Source organism: Neophocaena asiaeorientalis, unplaced genomic scaffold, assembly GCF_003031525.2.
Source record: "Neophocaena asiaeorientalis asiaeorientalis breed wild unplaced genomic scaffold, Neophocaena_asiaeorientalis_V1.1 scaffold240, whole genome shotgun sequence".
In the NCBI taxonomy this organism is placed as follows: Eukaryota; Metazoa; Chordata; class Mammalia; order Artiodactyla; family Phocoenidae; genus Neophocaena; species Neophocaena asiaeorientalis.
In genome coordinates, this window is record NW_020185331.1 from 963033 (window position 1) to 987263 (window position 24231).

The 24231-nt window shown below is 50.1% G+C and overlaps 1 protein-coding gene across 1 annotated transcript in view; it reads right to left on the reverse strand.

The window, feature by feature from the left end:
- SLIT1 (slit guidance ligand 1) overlaps positions 1-24231 on the reverse strand; it is a 170481-nt gene that overhangs the window by 144820 nt on the left and 1430 nt on the right. Inside the window, exons 2-3 of the mRNA XM_024734826.1 lie at positions 4858-4929; positions 2531-2602 (exon numbers count right to left, since the gene is read on the reverse strand). Coding sequence (XP_024590594.1) covers positions 2531-2602; positions 4858-4929 — 144 coding nt within the window. The remainder of the gene's footprint in view (positions 1-2530; positions 2603-4857; positions 4930-24231) is intronic.

Consider the following 24231-nt stretch of genomic DNA (forward strand, 5'->3'; position numbering starts at 1 on the left):
CCGATGCCTGTGACCCACCAATCCTCACGGCCGGCAGCACCGCACACTTCTGCTTCTGCGCTCGAGTCTGTAACTGCGCACAAGAACCAATCATGTCTGTTCCCAAGCTGTTTATGCCAGAGGTACTTATAGTTATATAATTGAACTGACGACTACCTAAATGAACGAAATATCAATACTAGCGTGAAAAGAGAGAGTCATCTCTACAAAAACTGGTTGAATGCTTTGGTAAGAGTCAATAAAAGGAAAGTTGTTAATTAAAGAGTTGTGGAATTAAGTAAAAGACTGGGCGGCAGGGGGTGAGCAGGGGAGTCATAAAAGAAATTCAGAATTCTCCTGCCAGATTGCTTCCAAGGGCCTTCTAAGAATCTCATTCCACCTTAAAGAAACCAAAACCAAAAATCGTAAGCAGGGTATATGTGTGTGGTTTAGGCGAGGAAAATAATACAGAACTCCAATCAGCATCTCACACTAAAAAGTAAGACCTTGGCCAAAAATAAAAAATAAACAAAAACGGGGGCGGGGAGGGTCAGGAAATGCACATTATATATTTTAACATAAAATGAAATGTTTAGAGTATGTATGGGTTTTATGACTCCCCACTTTATCCAACTTTTATGATTAACTGATCCACCATTGGTCTCTGACAAGTCAGAGGAGAGGGCCATCCCCAGCACTGGACGTCCCCAGGGACAGAGCAATCACACACCCCAGTAACTGCCCACCACGCAGTTGCTGGTGACCCACTCCGGAAGAAAGGAACTGGAAAAGGACAGAAGGGACAAAGTCTGCAGTGACACATTATGACTCAAAAAGAAGCACCATGCCCAGCCTTGGGTGGCAGCAGCAGATGTGACATGGGCCACCAATCATATCTAGACTCCTTCCCACCCTTTCTCCTTCCCCAGGGCATGGCAGTTCCGGAGCTGGAGCCGGAATGGGTTAGGACCAAATCAGCCCCTCATAACCAGGTCATGAACGTGTATTTTGTTCTGAGCCTTTTAAAGAAAACTAACACAGGATGAATTATCTGTTCTAGCTTTGGGCTCCTTATGGCTCCATTTTAGGCCTGGATGAGGAAAAGTTCAACTTGGTTTTTCTCCAGGCAGCAGGAAGGCAATGAGACAACCATATTCTTTCCATTTATTTAATACCTTACTTTCTCTGAAGTAAAAGAGAAAAGTAAGGTATTAGGTTACAGCCATTAAGAGCTCGGGCTCTGGAGGCAAAATGATCTGGGTTCTAACCCCCGTTTCTGCACTTAACCATTTAATAATCATCTCATAAGGCGAGTGTCTGAACTTCTGTGCACCTCCGCTTCTCTGTGGTATCTGTAAGATACCACTGACCACAGTGTTGTTTTAAGGATTAAATGAGATATTAGAGGACAAAGCACTTATCTTGGTGCCTGGCATAGAGTAAGGCAATCAGTAATAGCTATAATTATCATCATAAACTCATTGGGAAAAAAATCCACAAAAAAATAAAAGAATAAAGTTAACTGTTATCCCACCACTCCAGGTGATGAGAGTCAATAGTCTCAATTATTTTCTTCCTCCTGTATTCTGTACATATACAAGTTGATTTTATTTATACAAATGTAAATGTGTAAATAAAATCCTGCCTAGTATAAATGTACTTCCTGCCTTTTCCACTTAATGTGATATTGTAGACACATTCCTATGGCCTTAATAGTTCTTCAGAAATGTGATTTTATATCTTATATCTCTACCAGAATGGATGTTTCCAATTTTTTTGTTGTATTTAAACAATGTGCAATGAAGATCCTGATATATAAATTTTTAGCCATGTCTCTGATTATTTCCTTAAAATCAAATGGACTTTCTGGTTCAAAAGGCAGGAACTTCAGAACTCTTGACACCTACAGCCAAACCAAAGCAGAAAAATGAGGCCAGTGACCACCATGAATGTGAGTGGCCATCACCCACCTCACCCATACTACCTTCTTTTTTTTTTCATTATTGCCAATCTGAAATCTGGCAAAAACTGATCAAGACCTATTTTCAAACTCAAAAGCCCCCTAAGGAACAAATGATGCAAATCAGAAAACAACACCTTCAGTTCTGTGTTGTGGCCTCAAGCACCCAAGAAACTGCTCCTAAGGGCTTCCCTGCGGTTGGTCCCCCCGGCACACTAGTGCTTCCTTTAAAGCCACACAAATCAATAACAGTGGTTATGCGTGGAGTATAAGATTATAGGAATAAATTTCACTTCCTCTGTATTGTGTGGATTTTGTGCCATGATGCGTTCTCAGGGAAAAACAACAAGGATAGCCTGTGTTTAGAATATGCAGTGAGCACACCTCCAGCTGTCTCTGCCATCATCTCACGATGACGCTGCGACCCCTTCCACGGCTACAGCTGCCCCTGGCCCCCATTAGCAGGCGGGAGGCAGGCTGGGCGTGCAGTCCTGTCCCTGAGCACCCCCTCCTGCCACCAGACTCAGCCTCTCGAGTCCACGCGGCGCCAGTCCCCACCGCCCTCCTGAGCCTGTGCCCACAGATACTCACAGCCGCTCCAGTTCCTTCATGTCGTCGAAAGCCCCGCGTTCCACCACTCCAATCTGGTTCTCCATCAGCTGCCTGGGGAAGGAAAGAGACAAGAACAGCTCCAGGACGGTGGACGAGGACTCCTAGAGACAGCTGGCACAAGGAGTGAAACAGGAGCAATGCCCGCGACGCACACAATCCGAGCCCTGGCCTGAGCCAACAAAACTTCCTCACAGCTTTGCAAGTTCCCGACACAGGCTCTTCAACACACCCAGCTCCAGCAGCCAGATGTGCTTCCGGCCCTACCCCATGCTGACCCTCTGAAGCTGCCTGCATGGCAGAAGGCCACGGGCCACCAGAGCACCAGGCCATCGCTCCAAAGGCATGCTCAGGGAAGCCCGCACCCAGGCAGTGGGGGCTGGCTCTGTGCTGCTGGCGCACGTGCCCTTCTCCAGCCCAGAGCGTGCATGTCCCGGGGGGCAGAGCAGGGGAGATCGGCCAGTAGCAGGGAGAGAGGAGCATGTACCAACTGGGCCCAGCCCACACGTGTGGCAAACACACTCTGCAGTTGGCAGACAACACCCCCACTGCCTGCTCCCCCACTCCACCTGGCCACATCTGCTGCCAGCTGAACCACCTGGCTCTGGGGGACTCTGCCCCTCCTTACCACCAACGCGCCCTGAAACCCAGAACCTCCAGCTGGCAGGGCAGCACTCTTCACCGGCAGATCACTCGCTGCGTGGTAATTTTTGAGCTCATCAAGTATGTCTTTCTCCCGTGTTTTCCCCTCCCTACTCTCAAGCAGGTGGCTTATGTGCTCCCGCAAGGGCCTCAAATGAAGTTTGGGGCTGGGCAGCGGGCAGAAGCTGCCACCAGGCACTTCTCTTCCTCTGCTTTGTTTCCAAAAACGCTGTGCTTTTGAGGAGCTTATGCTGGGTGGTGTGCGGGGAGGTGGGGGGAAGGGTAACACCAGGCAGGAGGGAGGGCTTCCCCAGACTCAGAAGAGATTCCTCAGCCTGGGAAGGGTTCCGAAGTCAGTGGTTCTGGAGACGCAGAGACCCCTTCCCCAGCGCCTGACAGTTACAATCCCAGAAAGGATCGACCACAGGGTCACCAGCTCCTCCAAAGACCTTCTGAGCGGCAAAGTCCACAGTTCTGAAAGAACTGAGGCCCCAGGACCCCTGCATTACCCTGGGAGTAGGGAATGAGGGACCCTATGACTGTCTGCTAATGAATTTCCTGCCAGCCAGGTGGGATGTGGGCTCAAAGTCAAAACTGATGCAGAGAAAATTTTAAAATGCCCTTCTTCCCTGCACACCTGAGTTGGTGGGCTGAGACACCCTCACATCAGAATGCACACATGTAGGTGTGTCTCTGCACCCCAAGATCAACAGAGCAGGAGCGGGTGAAGGGATCCACCCCTTCCCCTTGCTCCTCAGCCCTGCACAGCCTGACAAGGCAGGTGCCATGGATGACCCCTTCGCTGGCTGGTGGCCACCCCGACAAAGTCATGCCTGCCACCTCCAATGTCCGCCACTTTCAGGCACCTGAGGGGAGTCACCTCTGTCCTCAATGGCTCCCAGTCTCTTCCTCCTCAAGTCAGGGAGTCTGTGGCCTTGCTGGGAAGTCTTTCTGCGGCACAAGTTCAAAAGAGCTGCGGAGACTGTTATAGACTGAATTGGGTCATCCCCCCTGCCCAAAAATTCATACACTGAAGTTCTTACCCCCATTGTGACTGTGTTTGGAGATAAGGTACGTAATTAAGGCTAAATGAGGTCGTAAGGACAGGGCCCTAATCTGATAGTACTGGTGTCCCTGTAAGAAGAAGGGACACCAGAGATCTCTCTGTGTGCACACACAGAGGAAAGGCCACATGAGGACGCAGCGAGAAGATGGCCCGGAACAGAGGTCTCCCACAAACCAACCCTGATAGCACCTCGATCTTAGACTCCTAGCCTCCAGAACTGTGAGAAAATTAATTTCTGTTGTTTCAGCCACCCATCTCTGGTCTTTTGTTACGGCAGCCTGAGCAGGCCTGGTCTTCCTTCACCCCAGGAACCAGCCAATGGACAAGGCAGCCCCATCTTCCCAGGTTCTGCCAGGAAGTGACTACTGGTGCCCACTCCACACCCAATTTTCTCGGCCATATGGGAGACAGTGGCCACTCTGGGTCAGGACTTGGCACACCTCCACCCACCCGCTCACGGCATCCCAAGACTGACTGCGCAGGGGAGGGGCCCAGCTGGCCTACAACCCTACGACCCACAACCAGGGCTCTGCCATGAGACCACCGCTGAGGGGAGGGGGCAGGAGAAAGGTTACAAGCGGCAGCAGCATGCCATACTCACAGCACCCGCAGCTGCTTGAGTCCCGCAAAGTCATTCTTATGGATCCGAGTGATTTTGTTGCCGTTGAGTTCCCTGGGAGAGGAAAGGAGAGAAGCAGATGGTGAGCTGCCCAGGGTGCCCCCAGGCCAGGGCTCCGCTCCGAGCTCCCTCTCCACGTGGCTTAAGTCAACCATCTCACCAACGGGGCTGGGTGCTTCCCAGCCAAGCCCCGGGACCCCCAAGTCTGTGTCGTCCTAACAAGCCAGGACCTCTTTGCAGCAGATGTTTGACCAAAAGGAACGCACAGGGCACGGACTCACTGCTGGGAGTGCTGTGGAACCCCAAAACATAGCTTTTGCCCTGAAAGGGCTCAGTCTCGTTGGAGAGACAAGACATTCACACAGGAAAGAATTTAGAAACGAGCCAATTAGAGAGGCTCTTCAGGTAGAATCCTTGCTGAGCCTCAGTTTCCTCATCTATAAAATAGGGATAATAACTGTCTACCTCATAGGAGTAACATGAGGCATAAACAAGCAAAGAGCATGGCCTGCACCTGGAAAGGGGCCCCTTGGGGATACCAATGCCATCATCTGGTGGCACTGGTTCCCACAAGCTGTCCAGATTCCAAGCAGGAGAGCGCAGGGAGGGCCATGCCATTTAAGGGCACTGAGGAAGTGGGACTCAAGCTGAGGTCCAAAAGACAAGGCAGATCTGTAGCAAGAGGGGTGGAATGGACACTCCAGGGAAGGATAAACGCCGGAGTATCTGGAGGGCTGGGAGCCGTGGGAAGCAGTGTTGGGGGAAGGTGGGTCGAAGCCAGAGGGCCTGAGAAAGGAACCAGAGGAAAGACAGGGAGCCAGTGAGGCCTCCGGGCAGGAGCTGCCATGAGGCCAGTCCTGCAGCGGGGACAGGAAGGCAGGGCCCAGGAAGGGAGGCCGAGCCCCACAGTGACTCACACCACCAGGGCCTCCAGTCCTTACTCCCTCCCAAGACCACGTGCTCCTCCCTCAGCCCTTCCAGTCATGCCCTGGGCACCTTGGACATGGACCCCACCTCCCGCCCCCTCCCACCCAGCCTCCTGGAGAAGGTCACTCAGCCTCTGCTGGCCACTCCTCTTCATAGGGAGCTGGCCCAGCCTTGGAAAGGCAGGCCACTCCAGGGGTCAGGCACTCCACTCCCCAGAAAGTTCTTCCACTGAGCCACACACAGCGGAATCTCACTCAGGCCCAGCTCCAAACCCAGCCGTCGCCTCCACATCTCACCTGGCTTCCTGTGCAGCCCCGTGTCCACAGCCACCCTGCCCCCTCCTCTTCCTCACCATCATCACGACCCCCGTACGCTTAGCAATAACTTAACTGTGCTCGCGCACACACATCCACGCGCACAGACACTCACACGCTCTACCTGCGGCCCAGTCTCCTCATTTACCAACTCTGGTCAAAGGTTCCAGGTGTTTCCACCATCCCAACCCAAGTCCAAGCTACTCTGAAAAACCGCAAGCTCCCTTTCCTAAGAGTGTTTCAGAAGTGTGATGTTCTAGAGCTGCTTCCACTAAGAACAAAATGTTATTGATTTCCACACACTCTGGGAACTAGGCTTTGCATACATCCTTACAAGATGCTGGAAGGTAGTTATCACGCCCATCTTACAGATGAGGAAAAAATGTCTCAAAGAGGTCTTCCCGAGGTCACCACCTGGTAAAGGACAGAGCAGGGATCTGGACCCGTAGCCGTCTGATCCTAGGGCCCAGGCTTCTTCCACCAGGACAGGCTCTCTCCCCAAGTTGACAAGCTGGTAATTTATTCAACTCATCACTCTCTCTGTCCTTCCCCTGGGCCTGGCTCCTGATCCTTTGGAGCAGCTGGAAAAACTCATTCCCTGTTCCTCAGCTCTTTTCTAACAGGATCTCTCTGAGGGGTTTGAGGCCTCTCCAAGGTAACGGGGCCATCGGTGAGAGCACCAGACTGAGCCCCTTCCCGCCCTAAATGCTGGGAGGATGCCTTCTCCACGTGAGATGGGCTCTTTTCAGCGTAAAGGCCTTTTTTGTTGAATGAAATATTCTTCCCCGAAACGGCCACCTCTGAGCCTCTCTTTGTTGCTCCCCCTGCCACACGACCTCACTTCAAACAAGGAGAATGTCATCTCAAAGCTCTGAAGACTGGTTCCCTCCACAAGCAGGCAGTTCCCTCTGGGCTATCCTGCTCAAACTTTCATCCCTGAACCCCAAACCACAAGGAATTTGGGGTGTTTTTATGGGGTTTTTAAAAAAGATTTATTATTTATTTATTTGTTTATTTTATTCATTTTTGGCTGTGTCAGGTCTTAGTTGCGGCAGGCGGGATCTTTCGTTGCAGTGCACAGGCTTCTCTCGAGTTGTGGCGTGCTGGTTTTCTCTTCTCTAGTTGTGGCCCGCAGGTTGCAGAGCACATGGGCTCTGTAGTTTGCGGCACGTGGCTCTCTCGTTGAGGTGCGCGAGCTCAGTAGGGGTGGCACGCCAGCTCAGTTGCCCCGTGGCATGTGGGATCCTAGTTCCCCAACCGGGGATCGAATCCGCGTCCCCTGCACTGGAAGGCAGATTCTTAACCACTGGACCACCAGGGAAGTCCCGGTTTTATGTTTTTGATTATAATATATGTCATCATTGATTATAAAAGCAAAAATATTAAACTTAAGTGGACGTCGACAGAGCCATGGTTAGTTAAATTTCAGTACATCTGTGAAACTGAATGCCATGCAGCCATTTAAAACAGTACAGATCCCTTTGTATTGACAAGGGAAGATGTCCCTGATACAGCCCCTGGGAAAAGGGTTTCAAGACAGCTTGTATGCCCCGAGCCCACTTATGTAAAAACTCACAGGCATATCAGTAGAGGTATATGCATAGAACCAGTTCGCTGGGGGCTGTTCGCTGCATGTGAGTGCCTGTAACCCCTGAGTGCTGGGCCTTAAGGGGACTTCAGCTTCCTTTTCATACTTTTCTGCATTGTTTGAAATTTTTTAAGAGACATCTCTATTTTTAAAGTCAACAAAATAGGCAAGTTATTGTGCTGAAAAATACGAGTAATATATATACATTATTGAATTTTTTCAATTACCTTAAGAATAAAGAAAAATCACACATTAGCTCATCACCCAGAAAGAACGCCTTGTTAATATTCTGGAATATTTTCTCTCAAGCCTGTTACCTTTGGATATAAGTTTTATCGAGCGGAGATAATATGACAAATATTTACTGAAGACTTGCTATTTGCAAAGCATTTTGCAAGGTTCTGAAGATACAAGAGTGAATGAGACATAAATGGTGTGCACGCCTTCTGCAATGTCATTCCCTGCTCGTCCTCCATTTACGATTTTGATTGGCATAAAGGATCCCTTCCGTTGGATATATCAAGTTACTGGGCATGCCCTGATTCTCTGTCACTGGAACATCTAAGCTGTTTTGGTATTGTTCGATTATAAATAATACCGCATAAAGCTTGGTGGGCATTTGGGAGGAATACGTTCCTAGAAACGGAATTAGTCAAAGGTCATGAGAAATCTTGAATTTTACAATCATTCACTCACTCCTTCTCATGGCAACCATGGTTCATCAGGCAATTGACTACAATAATTATTCAATTCACAGACGGCAAAACTGAGGCAAAGACAGATGTCAAGACTTGTCTGAACAAGGCAAGGCCCAAATGGAACTCAGGAATCCCTGAGGATGGACTTCCCATAAGGTGGGCAGGGTGGGGTGGGGAGTTCTCAGGGACTTCTGATGACATGCTCATCTACCTGCCTCTCTTCTCACCTTTGGCACCAGGCTCCACTGGACAGACTCTGGGGCACATTCCTTAGCCATCAGTGGATTCCAACCCCTCCCCCTCACTTCCTGCACCCCACTCCACCTCCACTCAAGAAAAGACCTGGGACAGGCAGGCACAGGAGGACAATGGTACAGACAGCAGAGCAAACACAGCCCCTCTCTCGGGAGGCCCTGCTGGTGGCTTCCAGGCAAGAATGTCGATGGAAGCCCAAGCCGCCCCAGCCCCCAGCCTCCCCCATCAGCTTTGGTCTGTAACCTGGAGCTAAGCTAAGCGCCCCCTCTCAGGGGACAGCCCTCGAGAAGGCAGCCTGTGAAGCAGAGGCAGCTCTCATCGGGTTCGCAGGTCTGGGGCTGCAGCTTAAGGAGTCATTAGCGCCACTTAGGCTGAGAGAATGGCCTCCACGGTCCCCTCCCTCTCCCCTCAGCCGGGCAGCCCAACAGGATCGAGTTTCCAACCTCGAGGTGGCCCGGCCACCTCCCCTGGAACCCTCAGCACAGGCTGCTGGAATGAGGCGAGGAGGTCATTTTTCTCCCGGTGCCTGATTCCTCCAACAGGTGCTCCTTGAGTGTCGCCATGGAGACCCCTCCCCAGCAATCCGCCTGGGAAAACCAGAGAAGCTGCTGTGACCTTCAGACCTGTGCAGCCAGAGCAGGCAAGTGGGGTGGGCCCTCTGGGGCAATTCCCAGCCTCGCTTCTCAGGAAGAAGCCAGGATCCAGAGCTACCCTGGGGTCCCTGAGGTTCTTGCCACCAGGGCCCACATCCACCACTTCTCTTTATTGGGCGCCTCTGTGTGCAGGCTCTGAGCCCAACTCCAAGCATGTTTCATCTCATCTCACCTGCACAGTAGCCTACGAGATGAGTCAAGTTCTCTCCGTCTTGCTGATGAGGAAACTGAGGCAGAGATTGGTGAAGCTATTTGCCCAGTGCCACCCAGCTCATAAGTGGTGGGGCCAGGACCAAATCCCACCCAGGCCAACGTGAATCCAGGTTCTTTCCCCTTCATCATGATGCCTCGTGTTGCTGGATTCTGTAGAGGCCACCCCTCACCCTGAGCAATCATGCCTTGGACAGAGCTGAGGAACAACTTAGACAGACATCCTGGGGCCCTATAATAAGACCGTGTGCTCTGCCCAAACAACAACATCAGGGCAGCTTCCCAGCCAGCTGAGCTTGGGCTTTAGAGCCAGACTATCCGGCTTCAAATTCCTCCTCTACGATCACTAGCTGTGTGACCCTGGGCACAAGGTTTAACTTCTCTGCGCCTCAGTTTCCCCATTTGTAAAACGAAGATAATGATAACACCCACCTCTTAGAGATGTGGTGAGGTTTAAATGACTTAACTATTTCTAAGGCACCAAGAGCAGTGCCTGGCATACATAAACGCTCTCTGTATCAATATTCCCTGCTGCAATTATTTTTACTACTACTATTGTTGCTGTTGTTTTGTTTCCCTCAAGGACCACAGCACCACTAGAAGGGTGGTGCCCCAGGCTCAGCTCAGGCTGGTGCTGGGCTGGCTGTGCCATGCTGAGCAGGGAGGAGCTGGCTGCTCCTGCCCTGCAGGCCCCAGGATGCTGAGGCCCAGGGAAGATGCCCTGAGACGGTTCTCTCTCTTCCAAAAGTGATGGCTCTGCATCCATCCTTCTCCCCAGGAGGAAATACACTCCAGTGGCAAATGGCCCTGACTCCCATCCGTTCCTATGTGGTCCTAACCTGAAAGAAAAAACCTCGGTGGTGAAAGATTTGGGAGAAAATCCTCTGAAGCAAAATTACTGAGGAAAAAACAAAAACACACCAGGATTTCTCGAATCCTCTCGGGAAACAAGAATCTGATCCCCAGCATCTGGGTGTTTGTGATAAACCGAGAGAAACCACTGGATTCCCTAAAGCTGTAGGAACAAACACCCTGGGCCCCTCTTGGAGTGCTCTGGGGGCTGCACGCCCTTCACAAGCATTTCTCACGGTTGGGTGGGAAGGCAACCGCTCCTGGTGCTGGTTCCTCCCCAAGGGCCCAAACCTGCAATGGTGATGGGGAGGCTCAGCTGCCCTCTAAATTCCCTTCCTGCCAGGTCTCCAAAAAATAAACACGCACGCTCTGACTGTGAATGAGACTGGCCTCCGGGCTGGGGAACTGTATTCTTCAGCGCTGTCCTTTGAAATCTTACCCTGGCCAAATCCACAGCACTCCGTGTCTGCAAAGTCAGACAGCAGAACCAAGGGAATGAAGAATGTCCCTACCCAGCTGCCGCCCAACAGAGGTAGAGGGGCCCACACCCCAACCTGCAGGTGGACTGGCTGCATGGAGCACCCAGAGCCACCTAACCGCTCCCCACCTTCCGCTCCCCACCTTCCCTCTGGCTCCCCTCCAATCTGTTCTCCAGGCCACAGCCAGAGTGATCTTTTCAAGATGCACATCTGATCATGTCACTCCCCACTTAAGCCCTTCAATGAACCCCCACCACTCTTGGAATCAAGAGAAAACTCTCCTTAACACCGACCACAAACCCCATGTGGCCTGCCCGACTCTCCCTGTTCTGATTTGCTCCCTCTGGTGGCAGGGCCTTTGAACTTGCCATTCCCTCTGCCTGCACGGCTCCCTCCTTCCACTTTGCCTAACTCACTCCAACTTTTCCTTCCAATTGGTCCAACCTCCCTATCACAGGCCCACAGGGCACTCTAACCCTCTCCTCTGCAGCACAAATCAGGGGCAATTTTATATGGATTTGGGACCTTCCTTGACTGGTATCTCTACCCCTCCCCATGTATAAGCTCCTTGAGGACACGGACTGTGCCAGTTTTTTCTCATTATTGTATCTCCAGGGCCTAACGTAGTACATGGCACCTGTTACCTGATAGATGTTTTAGTAAGTATTTCTTGAATGCAAGAATAAATTTGCATTCAAACTGACATATTCTAAATAGCACTGGGTTGGGTGAGTTTACCATGTTTCCCTGCTCCCTGACTCAAAAAAAAAAAAAACCCACACTCATTAAGAAATGCTCTCCCCAAATGGACATCAGCCAAGGAAAGCTTCACACAGAGAGGACACTGCTGTTTTACCAACAACCATTCCATAGCCCACAGGTTAAAAGACTGATTTTTCCTCAGTTCCCTTGTTAGGAAAATACCAGCCCCCAGGGCTTCAGCCACCCTGCTCCTCCACTTTCAACAACCAGCTCTTCTGCCTCAGGGCCTTTGCCAGTGCTGGCTGGGCTCTGATCCAGAGCCCACAGAGTAACCCACAGCTGGCTTACTCCCAACATCCTTCAGGCCTCAGTTTAAATGTCCCCTCCTCTAAACCACCCTCCCCACAGGTGTTCACTCAGCTCGTCCTCCAGAGCTGGCATTTTGATTTGTGCATTTAATATGAGGTCCTTTGGGGACTTCCCTGGTGGCGCAGTGGTTAAGAATCCGCCTGCCAATGCAGGGCACACGGGTTTGAGCTCTGGTCCAGGAAGATCCCACATGTCCCAGAGCAACTAAGCCCGTGCTCCCCAAAATGGGAAATCCATGCACCACCACAAAGAGTAGCCCCCGCTCACCACAACTAGAGGAAGCCCATGGGCAGCAACAAAGACCCAACGCAGCCAAAAATAAATAAATAAAAAAAAATTTTTTTTAATTACAAAAAAAATTACAAAATAAAAAAGTATATATGACTGGCCTTAAAGGCCAGTCTCCCCTGCCAGGCTGTGAGAGGCAGAGGCCACATCTGTAAGCCAGCACCTGTGGGGGTGCCTGGCACACAGCAGTTGCTCACTAAATGTAAGCTGAACTATCCTGCCCACGGAGCCTGGCTGCTGCCAGCACATCACAGCCGAGGCCGGCGCATCCTCCCATCAGCCCCAAGCCTTCCTCAAGCCTCAGTGGGTCATGATCCAGAGGCTCCTCCACCCCCTCAGCAGAGCCCACAGGCCTGGCACCAACCCCAGGGCTGGGGTCACCCTCCACTGTGTGATGAATCAAGAAGTCCCAGGGATGAGTAGTCAGGGGCCTCACACCACAGCAGATTTCCTACGGATCCTGCTCTGCCCAGGCTCCTGGCTCCCATCTTGTTTCCTTGGCTTGAGTACTAGCAATATCTATACTATCACAGCCAAGCCAGCTCATTTAAGCCTCATAATACCACCTGGTTCAAAGGTTTGCTATCAGTCTTGATTTTCAGATGAGGAAACTGAGGCATAAAGAATTTAAGTAACCAGCTCAAGTTCAGCCAGCTGGTAAGTAGGTTGAAAAGGCGTAGAGCTCAGTAGTGTTAAGTACATTCACATTGTTGTATGACAGATCTCCAGAACTTTTTCATCCTGCAAAACTGAAACTCTGTACCTGTTAAACAGTAACTTCCCATTCCTCTCTCCCAAAGCCCCTGGTAACCACCATTCTACTTTCTGTCTCTACGAATTTGACTACTCTGGGTACCTCAGATAAGGGGACTGGCTTATTTTGCAATGTCCTCAAGGTTCATCCATGGTGTAGCATGTGTCAGAATTTCCTTCCTTTTTAAGGCGGAATAATATTCCATTGCATGTCTACAAGTTTCGTTTATCTATTCATCCATCAGTGGACACTTGGGTTGCTTCCACCCTTTAGCTATCGTGAATAATCCAGCTATGAACATGAGTATACAAATACCTTTGAGACGCTGCTTTCAATTCTTTTGGGTATATACCCAGAAGTGAACTTGCTGGATCATATGCTAATTCTATGTTTAACTTTTTGAGGAACCTTCATACTGTTTTCCACAGCAGTCGCACCGTTTTACATTCCCAGAAACAACACACAATGGTTCCAATTTCTCCACATCCTCGCCACCATTTGTCATTTCCCAGTTTTTTTATAGTAGCCATCCTAATGGGTGAGAGGCGATCAGAGCCCAGCTCTTAACCCCAACTCCATGGTGCATTCTGTTCTGAGGCACAAACTGCACCTCCGTTCCTTCACTACTGAGGCCTGGTCTTGCTCTTGCCAATACCATTCTCAGGTCTGGGGCCCACCCCAAAACCACATCCCTACAGACAGGCCCCACTCCCTGGTGGCCACCAGGCCTCCATGCCCATTGCCTGCCAGCCCCCTCTCCACTCACTGCCCACCCCAGGCCCCTGAGAGGCCACCCAGCAGCTAACTCCCTGGTCCTGACCTCAACCTGCAACACCACCTCCTCACATCCCCCAACTCTGCTCACCACCCCCCACCCCTAGGCTGGACACCCCTCCCTGTGCCAGCCTGCAACTTGGGTCCACCCTGTAAACACATGCAGGAAGGAATCAATCTTGGCCAATTTCCCTTTATGTCCTAGTGCTAAGCCCCGACAGAGGTTTTGTAGGTGTTAAATGAATGTCTGATGAATGAATGAATGAAGCCAAGCCTTATTAAGATGTGTGGAGTGGTAGTCAAATTTAAAAATTAAACACAGGGCTTCCCTGGTGGCACAGTGCTTAAGAATCCACCTGCCAGTGCAGGGGACATGGGTTCGAGCTCTGGTCCGGGAAGAACCCACATGCCACGGAACAACTAAGCCCCTGTGCCACAACTACTGAGCCTGCGCTCTAGAGCCCGCAAGCCGCAACTACTGAAGCCCGCGTGCCTAGAGCCCATGCTCCACAACAAGAGAAGCCACCGCAATGAGAAGCCCGCGCACTGCAACGAAGAGTAGCCCCCGCTCGCCGCAGCTAGAGAAAGCCCGCGTGCAGCAACGAAGACCCAACACAGCCAAAAATAATAAATAAATAAAATAAATAAATTTATTTAAAAAAAAAATTTAAACAGAAACACATCTCAAAGCCTCGAGACTCAGAGCATCACTTACCAGCTGACTGTTTAAGCCAGGGCAGACGATTCCACCTCTCTTATCGTCTCCTCATCTACAAAGCAGGGGTAAGTGCAGTAGACTCTTATCCCCCTTATCCGGGGGTTCCACCGCCACAGATTCAACCAACCATAGATCGAAAATATTCCACACACAAAAAACAAATTCCAGAAAGTTCCAAAAAGCAAAACTTGAATTTGCCCTGCTCTGGCAACTATTTGCATATCATTTACACTGTATTTACAACTATTTATGTAGTATTTACCTCTTATTAGGTATTATAAGTAATATAGAGATTATTTAAAGTATAGGAGAGGATGTGAGTAGGTTATACGCAAATAGTACGCCATTTTATATAAGGGACTTGAGCATCGGGAATTTTGGAACCTTATTTGGTGCTGGGTGGGTGGATCTCCAGGAACCAGTCCCTCAGGGACCTGTAATGCCTTCCTCCCAGGACTGTTATGAGGAGTGAAAGAGTGGACGTGGGTAAAGCACCTGGCTCGGAGCCTGGGCACAAAGTAAGGGCTCTGAATGGTGACCACCAACACCATCACAACTCCCTCCTCGATGCTCTCCATCTCTGCTCTTTGACCTGTCATAGGTCCTCCCCTCCCCAAACCACCCAGAGCTCTGGCTCCTCTTTTCCACAGTCGCCTCCCACCCCCTCTCCCCCGAGTGGGACTCCAGTCCACCTGCCCCTCTGCAAACAATCTCTGAGCGGCTCCCCTTGGAGCTCCCGTGCTTGTTCTCTCCTCCCGCAAACTTCCTCACCACCTACTCGCTCCCGACCATCTGCTTCCGCCTTCCACTTCTCCCAGGAAACCGTTCTGCCCAGCTTTGCCAGTGACCCCCCAGTCGCAGTTCCAGAAGCGTTCCTTGGCCCTCATCCTCAGACAGACTGGCTGCTCTCCACACTGTTAACCCTCCCCCCACCATCTCCAGACGCCTTCTTTGGCTTTAGCAGTAACTGCATCGCCCAGGTTGGAATCCACAAACGTCGGGCCAAGCCTCCCCTGTGAACAGGAGCTCCTCCTGCCCCTCCCCCAGCTGCTGCCTGGTGGCCCTCCCTTCCTGCTGCCCTCTGAATGTGGGTGGAAGCCAAAGGCAGTCCTCTTGCGTCTTCAAAGGACGTACTTTCTTCACCAGGAGACCCCAGCACCAAGCAGTGTTCTCGGATTCTGTCCTGGGCACCTCCCACAACTGAATCACCTGAATGGCCTTTGCCAAAGACCTGCTGCCTCAGCTACTCTGGAATGGGCCTGGGAATCTGCATTTTATACCAGCTTCCCGGGAGATTTTTATTCCCTGTGACATCTCTGTCTCACTGCCCTCGTGGGTCACATTACTTCCCCAGGACACCCTCCCAACTGTCTCTCCAGCCTGAACACTCAACAGAGTGACCATCCCCTATTCCTGCCTCTAGGGTCATTTTTTCACATGGCTGTTTATTGGTAATTCAAACAAAAGAGGCAGAAGCTAACTTCATGGTTTCTCTCCAGGATCAGTCACCCTCCCAACTTTACTCTGCAAAATCATCCTCCCAGCCTCGGGCCATAGGGTCCCCTGTGACGTTCCCATTTGCTCTGATGTTCCCATTTGCTATTTCTGCACCCTCTGCCTCCGTCCAGGCCTGCTTCCTCTCATGCCTTGGCCTCTGCTGTACCCTCCAAACTCTGTGAGGACTGTAACAGTTGCCTGCTGCTGTTATAACACATTACCACATACTTAGTGGCTTAAAACAACACAAATTATCTTACAGTTCTGGAGATCGGAAGTCTGAAATCAGTCTTGCTAGGTTAAAGTCAAGAGATTCCCAGGGCTGCATTCCTTTCTGGAGGCTCTAGGGGAGGATCCATCTCCTTGCCTCTTTCATCGAGAGGCCGCCTGCATTCTGTGGCTCATGGCCCCTTCTTGGCATCACTCCAATCTCTTGCTTCTGTCGTCATATTTCTCCTACTACTGACTCTGACCCTCCTGCCTCTCTGTCTCTAGGGACCCTTGTGATTATGTTGAGCCCACCCATATAATCCAAAATCATATCCCATCTCAAGATCCTTAACTTAATCACATCTGCGAAGTCCCTTTGGCCCTGTAAGGTAACATATTCATAAGTTCCAGGGATTAGGATGTGGACATCTTTGAGGACCATTATTCAGCCTATCACAATGATCATATTTTCTAAAGCAAGGATCAGAATCATGAAATGTCTTACCACAGGTTTAAAAAAAAAAAACTCATTGAACACACATTTTTTTTGAGCACCTACTATGTACGAGGCGATGGAAACATAAAGATACATGAGACACAGTCCCTGCCCTCAGGAAACTCAAAACCCAATGTACCCATCCAACAAACCACCTTCTTAAAAAGAAATAAGATTTTTTTCCCTACAGAAGAATTCCAATTAATAAATGTAGAACCAATGAGGGAAATAGAAAAGAAAAATTGGATAATAATGGTTGCAGGCAAGATCCGTTAATGGATGCTAAAATTAGTAGGTGAGAATTTGAGGGCAAAAAGGATATTACATACTCTCAAAGTATCTCCCCCCGCAAATATTTATTAATTGCAAATGGAAAGATAACATTATAGTGGAGAAACCTGGCAGACACCATCTTTTTTTTTTTTTTTTTTGCAGTATGCAGGCCTCTCACTGTTGTGGCCTCTCCCGTTGCGGAGCACAGGCTCTGGATACGCAGGCTCAACGGCCATGGCTCACAGGCCCAGCCACTCCACAGCATGTGGGATCTTCCCAGACCGGGGCACGAACCCATGTCCCCTGCATCGGCAGGCGGACTCTCAACCACTGAGCCACCAGGGAAGCCCTGGCAGACACCATCTTAACCAAGAGATCAAGGTTAACATCATCAGCAATGACACATATCAATGTCATCTACCCTCTGATAGGATGCTCTGGGAAGGGCACATCACCTCCGTGGCATTCTTGCCAAAAATGCATAACCTCAATCCAATCATGAAAAAACACCAGAGAAACACAAACCGAAGAGCAGTCTACAAAATAACTAGCCAGCACTTTTTACAAATGTCAAGGTCACAAAGAACAAGGAAAGACTAAGGAACTGTCACAGGCTGAAGAAGACTAAGGAGAAATGACTATTAAATGCAATGTGGGATCCTGGATTGGGTCCTGTAATAGAAAAAGGACATTGGTGGAAGAAAACTAGTGAAATACAAATGAAGTCTATAGCTTAGCTAACAGTATTGTACCAATGTTTATTTCTAGGTTTTGATCATCGTGCTATGATTAAGAAAGATGTTAACATTAGGGGAAGCTGGGTGAAGGGTGTATGGGAATTCTCTGTACTATTTTGGCAACTTTTCTGTAAGTCTAAAATTGTTTTAAAATAAAAGTTTTTTTTAATTTTTTTTAAGAACAAAAATACAGCAGTGATAGAAAAACTGCTGTCGGAAATCACAGTCACCATAACCAACTGGTCTCCCCACCACCAACCAGTTGGTCTCTCCCTCCATTTATTGTCCATACCAAAGCCAGGAAACAGAATATATTAAAACACCATTTTGCACTTGTTACTCTCCACTCAAAACCCCTGGAGGCAAGTGCTTAAAGGGTCTTGTCAATGGGACACGGGAGCACCTTGAAGGGGTCCCACTGGTCAAATGTGGGACACTCTGAACATCAAAATAATGTAGTAACATTATTACAAATTATAACCCAATGAATAAAATAATAATCCACAAGTCCATGCTGTTACGAACAATCTTTCTTGCAGTAGAATACCAACTAATAAATAGAGAAGACATGGTGGAGTTACAAATTTCTCATCAGTGGAACCAAAACTAGTGAATGAAAGTTTGATGAGCAGGATACTTACATGGCCTGGAAGTATCTCCGTGCAAGTCAATTATTAATAACAAAGGGGAAAATAGTAACTTTTCAGCAGAGAAGCCTGGCTGACACCAAATTACCAAGTAATCAGAGCTAAAATCACCAATATTGGGACAAACTGACATCTCGTGTCTTCTGATGTGACCCACTGAGAAGGGCACAACGTTGCTCATTTAGCAATCCTGCCAAAAATGCATAACCTGAACGCAATCATGAGAAAAAAGCAGATGAAGCCAAATTGAGGGACATTCTACAAAATAACTGGCCAGTATTCTTCAAAAATGTTAAGGTCAAGAAGAACAAAGAAAGGCTAAGGAACTGGTCCAAATTAACAGAGAATAAAGAGCCATGACAAGTAGATGCCACGTATGATCCTGGACAGAACTCTGAACCTGAACAAAACAATAGCTACAAAAGGCATTACTGGCACAATTCATGAAATTCTAAAATGAACCACGGAGTAGATAATAGTATTGTATCGACATTAAATTTTCTGATTTTCATAGCCTTATTGTCCTTAGAAAAATACACACCGAAGCTTTTAGAGGAAAAAAGTTATGCCTCCAGTCTATTCTTAAATGGTTCAAGGAAAAAAGGTGTGTGTGCGTGTGTGTGTGTGTATAATATATGATAAAGCAAAGGGGGCAAAATATAAACAATTGAGTCTGGATAAGGGATATACTTTTGTTGCAACTTTTCTGTAAGTTTGAAATTATAACAAAATTTAAAATTACAGTGAACACAAGGAATCTTTTTGGGTGATGAAAATATTCTAAAATTGAACTGTGGTGATGTTTGTACAACTAGATTTGTTAAACATCACTGAATAGTAAAAAAAAAAATTAATATAAAAGTTTACACACACACACACACCCTCGGATGGCTCCCCATTCCCCAGCCACATGGCCTGAACCTACCCGTTACTTTAATCTCCTCTCTCAGAACTCACCAGCACAAACGTTCACCCCACCAGCTGGATCTCCTTCCCAAACATACGGCACTCACTTCTGGATGCCCCCAGATTCCCTTGCCCTGGCTTCACTGCTCACTCACCTAATTCCTGCCCAACCTTCAAGGCCCAGTTCAAATCCCACCTCCCCATCACTGTAGGGATACATCTCCTCCTCCATGTCTCACTCCCATCTCCTCATCTCTAACATTGATGGAGTACTTTCTACGTGCCAACGTTATTCTAACCACGCTACATGGACAATTTCATTTGAACTCACAGCCCTACAAGGTAAATGCTACGTTGCTCCCATTTTACAGATGAGAAAATTGAGTCACTCATGAGTCAGCCAAGATCTCTCAGGTGGTAGTTGATGAAGGCGGGATTCAAACAGGGCCTTTCTCACAGCAAAGGCTGCGCTGGTTGCCACTGTGCTCTACGTCCCCATGGGCATCCTTACACATTTGTTCTTTCGCAGACAGACCTTTCTCCCCACCAGGCCGCAAGCTCCCAGAGGAGCGAGTCCATACCCTGGACCTCTGCAGACACTTCGCACACGGCAGGTGCCCAACAGCTGTTTGTCCACGGCAGGCTGGAATCCAGAGAGAAGGGGAGGGAGTCTCGAGCTCAAAAAACGGAGCCAATTCTCCACCCCGAGCACAGCCCAGCTCCCTGGCTACTGCCCAAGGCCCGGCCGTCATCTGCTCTGGGTAATAAGTATTTGTATGGCGATAATTACAGCATTTGGGAAGAAAATCCCATTAAGCAAGAGCCCTGCCGAGCTGCTAATGCCGGCACAGAACTGAGACAGCAGCTCCGCCAAGCTCCCGTCTGCTCCCAATAACGCGGGGGCTGCCTGTCCCCGCCGCCCTTCAGCCGGCCCCCAAAGAGCACAGCCGCCCCTGCTGGCAGCCGCGGGCAGCTTGGGCCACCGCAGCCAGCCCCCTGCCTCTGAGAGGGGGCACCGCGAAAGGGGCAGTCTCCTTGTGCCCCAAGGATCCCTGGGGATCCAGAGCGCCCAGTGGCTGCCTGATGAAGGAAGAGAGAGCAGGGCCGTGCTGGGATCCAGTCTTGAGTGGCACCCAAGTTCCTTTCACAGCCCTGCAATTCTCTGTCACCTTAATAACAAGAATAATACTACCATTTACTGGGCACTTGCTGTGTGCCAGGCCCAGTACAAAGTGCTTCTCCCAGCATCACCACATTTAATCCTTAGGACCGCCCTCTGAAGCAGGTCCTGTCATCATCCCCATTTTATGGGCAAGGAAATGGGGGCCTGAGAAGTCACACTTTCCTCCAGAGCACTTATCCCAGTTTGCAGTTACGTGATTCTCCTCCTATTGTGTCATTCATCTCCATCTCTCCTGCTGGACCAAAACTCGGAGAGAGAGGCGCGGTTTCCATTTCTGTGCGGGACTATTCATTCGGCACCATGCAGACCTTCAAGAGACAGCTATCTGTTGAATGAGTGAATTAAACCCCATACCTTGCCCAAGGTCCCCCCAGCTGCTGAATGGCAGAGAGGGGCTAAAAAGCCAAGCAGTCTGGCTCCAGAGCCATCCACCCTGCAGAGACTCCCCGCATGACACTGACCCGCGCCTTGTCTCCAAACCCTAAGGGACGCGGGACAGTCCAGGGAAGGAGCATTCTGAGAGCCAGACCCCAGCTTGCAGTCCGGCCAACACTCAAATGCTTGCCCCCCACCGCCCTCTCTCCTGCCCCACCTGAACCCTCAAGCCTTTAGCCTGAGCTTCTCAAATAGTAAAACTAAGAGTCACAAAGCATTTTCACACACATACAATGAGTGAATCCTGGCAAAAACCCTATGAGGTAGTAGGTATCACTCTCCCCAGAGGGAGAACACCCACCATGTGCCAAACACGCCTGCAGGCCCTCTACATGCATGCACTCACTTAGTCCTCACCATCAACCTGCAACCGTCATCCCCTTTTACAGATGGGGAAACTGGGTCTCAGGTCACATGGAGTGGCAGCACCGGGCTGTACCACCAGTCACTCAGAGCCCAGCAATAAGCCCAGTGTACCTGCTACTAGAGACACGAGCTTCACCAGGAGGCAACTCCCCCTGCACCACGTGTGTCTCTACTGCCGGAGCCCATCGAGTGCTGCTCAGAGAGCCCAGGCCGGCCAGGCCCCGGTGGCAGACGTGGCTTCTGTCTGGCCCTCTGACCCCTCTCACCACAGCCACCATCCAATCAATGTTTGGAATTCCAACCAGGCTCCCAGACAATCAGCCTGGGGGTGCCCTGGGCAGCCTTCCTTGGTCAAAACCACCCACCCGCATTGAACAGGGCCTCCAGACTCGGGGCTAAGCTGGGAGAAGGCATGGGCTTCCCAGGCCTCAGCAGCGGGCAGGGAGCTAGGGCAGTGGACAAACTGGCCAGGAGGCAAGGGGACATACCGAGGAAGGCAGGAGTGTAGGCCCCCATGGCCCAAAGAGCAGGAGAAAGTGCTGGACCTGGAGGCAAACAGAAGCCAGCAGGCCTCCCAGGGCCCTCTCTCCATCCTCAGGCCTCTCTCCTCTCTGCATCCTGCACCCACGAGGGGCATCCGCGGCAAGTCTGGAATACAAGTGTCCAGGGTGGAGGGGAGAAGTGGTGTCCACACACACTGCACTCTCTCATCACACTCTCCTAAACACTTTTTTAAATTAGAAAAAAAAAAAAAACCCAACTGAAAGGTCCTTGAGTGGAAGAAAAAACGATAGTGGCCATGGCTGGGCCCCTCTGAGTCTGGGCCCTGCAAAGAGACAAGCCCCCAGGCCTCCTCTACCACACTCCCAACCCTGCACTGGACTTCAGTTGTTCCACTGCAGTGAACTACTCAGCATCCCTTCCCCACCCGCCCAACAGCCCCACAGTCCCTCTGGCTGAACCAATTTCCTCAACAGCTCTGGAGCCTGCACAGCCTCTTCCCAGAAGGCCCTGCAGCAAACCAGTGACAATTTCTTCCCACTTGGGGAGACGGGCTGGACCCGGAGTTATGGAATATATGATCATAAAGTTGCTGGGCCTCACAGGCTGCCGGAGAAACTGCCCAGAAGACAAAAGGCGAACGAATGCACAGCTGCGGTCTATAAAAATTTCACAGCCTCGGAAGAAGCCACCGTTTCAGGCTCTGATACTGCACGACACCCATATTGATTAGAGAGAGCATATGCCACAGTTATTTTGAGCCTGCTCAAGGCCTCTTTTCAGGATGTTCTTTTCCTCTTCAAATGGCTCTTTCACGGCCTGCCTGTTGAAAAGGCAGGCTCCCTCTGCTTTCTCCAGCCTTTCCCAATCCAAGAAGTTTCGTACACAGCAAAGGTCAGACCTGATGACTTACCCCTGGATCTGAACCCTGAAGTCTCTAAAGGAAAAATCCAGATAGAGAAAGGCCTTCCTGACCCTTCCCAACCTTCCCAGTCTCAAATCCCATCACATTCCACTCCACAGCATGTTTCAGACCCAGGGCAAAGCTGGTCCATTCTCCCAGCAGGCCGGCCACACTCCCATCTTCAAACTTTTTGCTCCTGCATGCCCTGTCTGGGCTGCCTGCCCTCTCTACTTGGCAAAATCCGACCCAACCACTGTTGAGTCCCAAAGTACCTTCATAAAATGGTCCATCCTCTGGAAGCTCCTTCACCCCAGAAAAGGGCTTCTAATCCCAAAGCTTCCTCCCCACAGCCCCATTACACTGCCAGAGCTTACAGTTAGGTGCACCTGCCCGGTCCTCTCAACTGTACATCCCTTCAGGGCAGGGACTTGCTCACTCCCAGCTGGAGCCTCAGCACCCAGGGCAGTTACGGGCTCCACAAACACTTGCTGAATTAAGTAACAAGACTCTTCTCCTGATCCTATTATAATATTGGCTCTCAGCAAGCATCATAATGTACCAAGAACTTCCCATACATTACCTTTAGTCCTCACAAGAACCAGAGACCTTACGTATCAGCAGCCTCATTTTCCTGATAGAAAGCAACTAAGGCTCAGAGAAGTTAAGTCACTTGCCCAAGGTCACACAGCAAATAACTGACTTTATACCAAGAAATTTCACTTCCATCTCACTCTGATTGCAAAAGGGCTAGAGTTCATCAAAGTCAAAACAGATACTACCCTCAAAATTAAAGGTGGAGAGAGAGCAAGAAATGAAATGATTTCAAAATTCAGATCCAAAAGCAAAGGAGAGGGGCTAAAATTCTCAGACCTAGGCCGCTACCAGGGTAACAGCTGCAGGAGAAATGCCCCGAGGACAAGGCAAAGGAACAGAGATGAGGTCCGGAGGGAACATGGAGGGTGACCCTGCAGTCTCAGGGGTCCTTTAGACAGATTTCTGACCCTCCGTCCCTCTCCAGGGCCACACAGGATCCCCAAGGAATCTCTGTTTGTTCCAACTTCTCCCCATGCAGTGCCACAACACACACACACACACACACACACACACACACTGATTCCCATCTAGATTGCAAATTTTCCGAAACCTCCCAGGGAATTTTTCAGTCTCAGCCAAGAAGAGTCTGGGGCAAACGTGCTAATTGCTGACCTTGGTACGGAGTTTGATCCAGGAGACAGTTCTTCCCAGGGCCAGATTTCTGCCTGCTGAGAGTCATGAAAATATGCTCAAAAGTTCTCAAAATCTGTACGCCTTTCCTGAGAGCCACTGCAGGGACCCAGGAGTGTGAGAAGAAGGAGAAGGCAGATTTCAAAGGGGCCAGCAGCCTCCTCCGAAGTCCAGCTCAAAAATCCCCCAAGGCAGCCACCTCCGCAAGCGGCACAAAGGCCCTTCATGAGGGACTTCCCAAGTGGCGCAGTGGTTAAGAATCCGCCTGCCAATGCAGGGGACACGGGTTCAAGCCCTGGTCCGGGAAGATCCCACGTGCCACAGAGCGACTGAGCCCATGAGCCACAACTACTGAGCCTGCGCTCTAGAGCCTGTGAGCCACAACTAGCGAAGCCC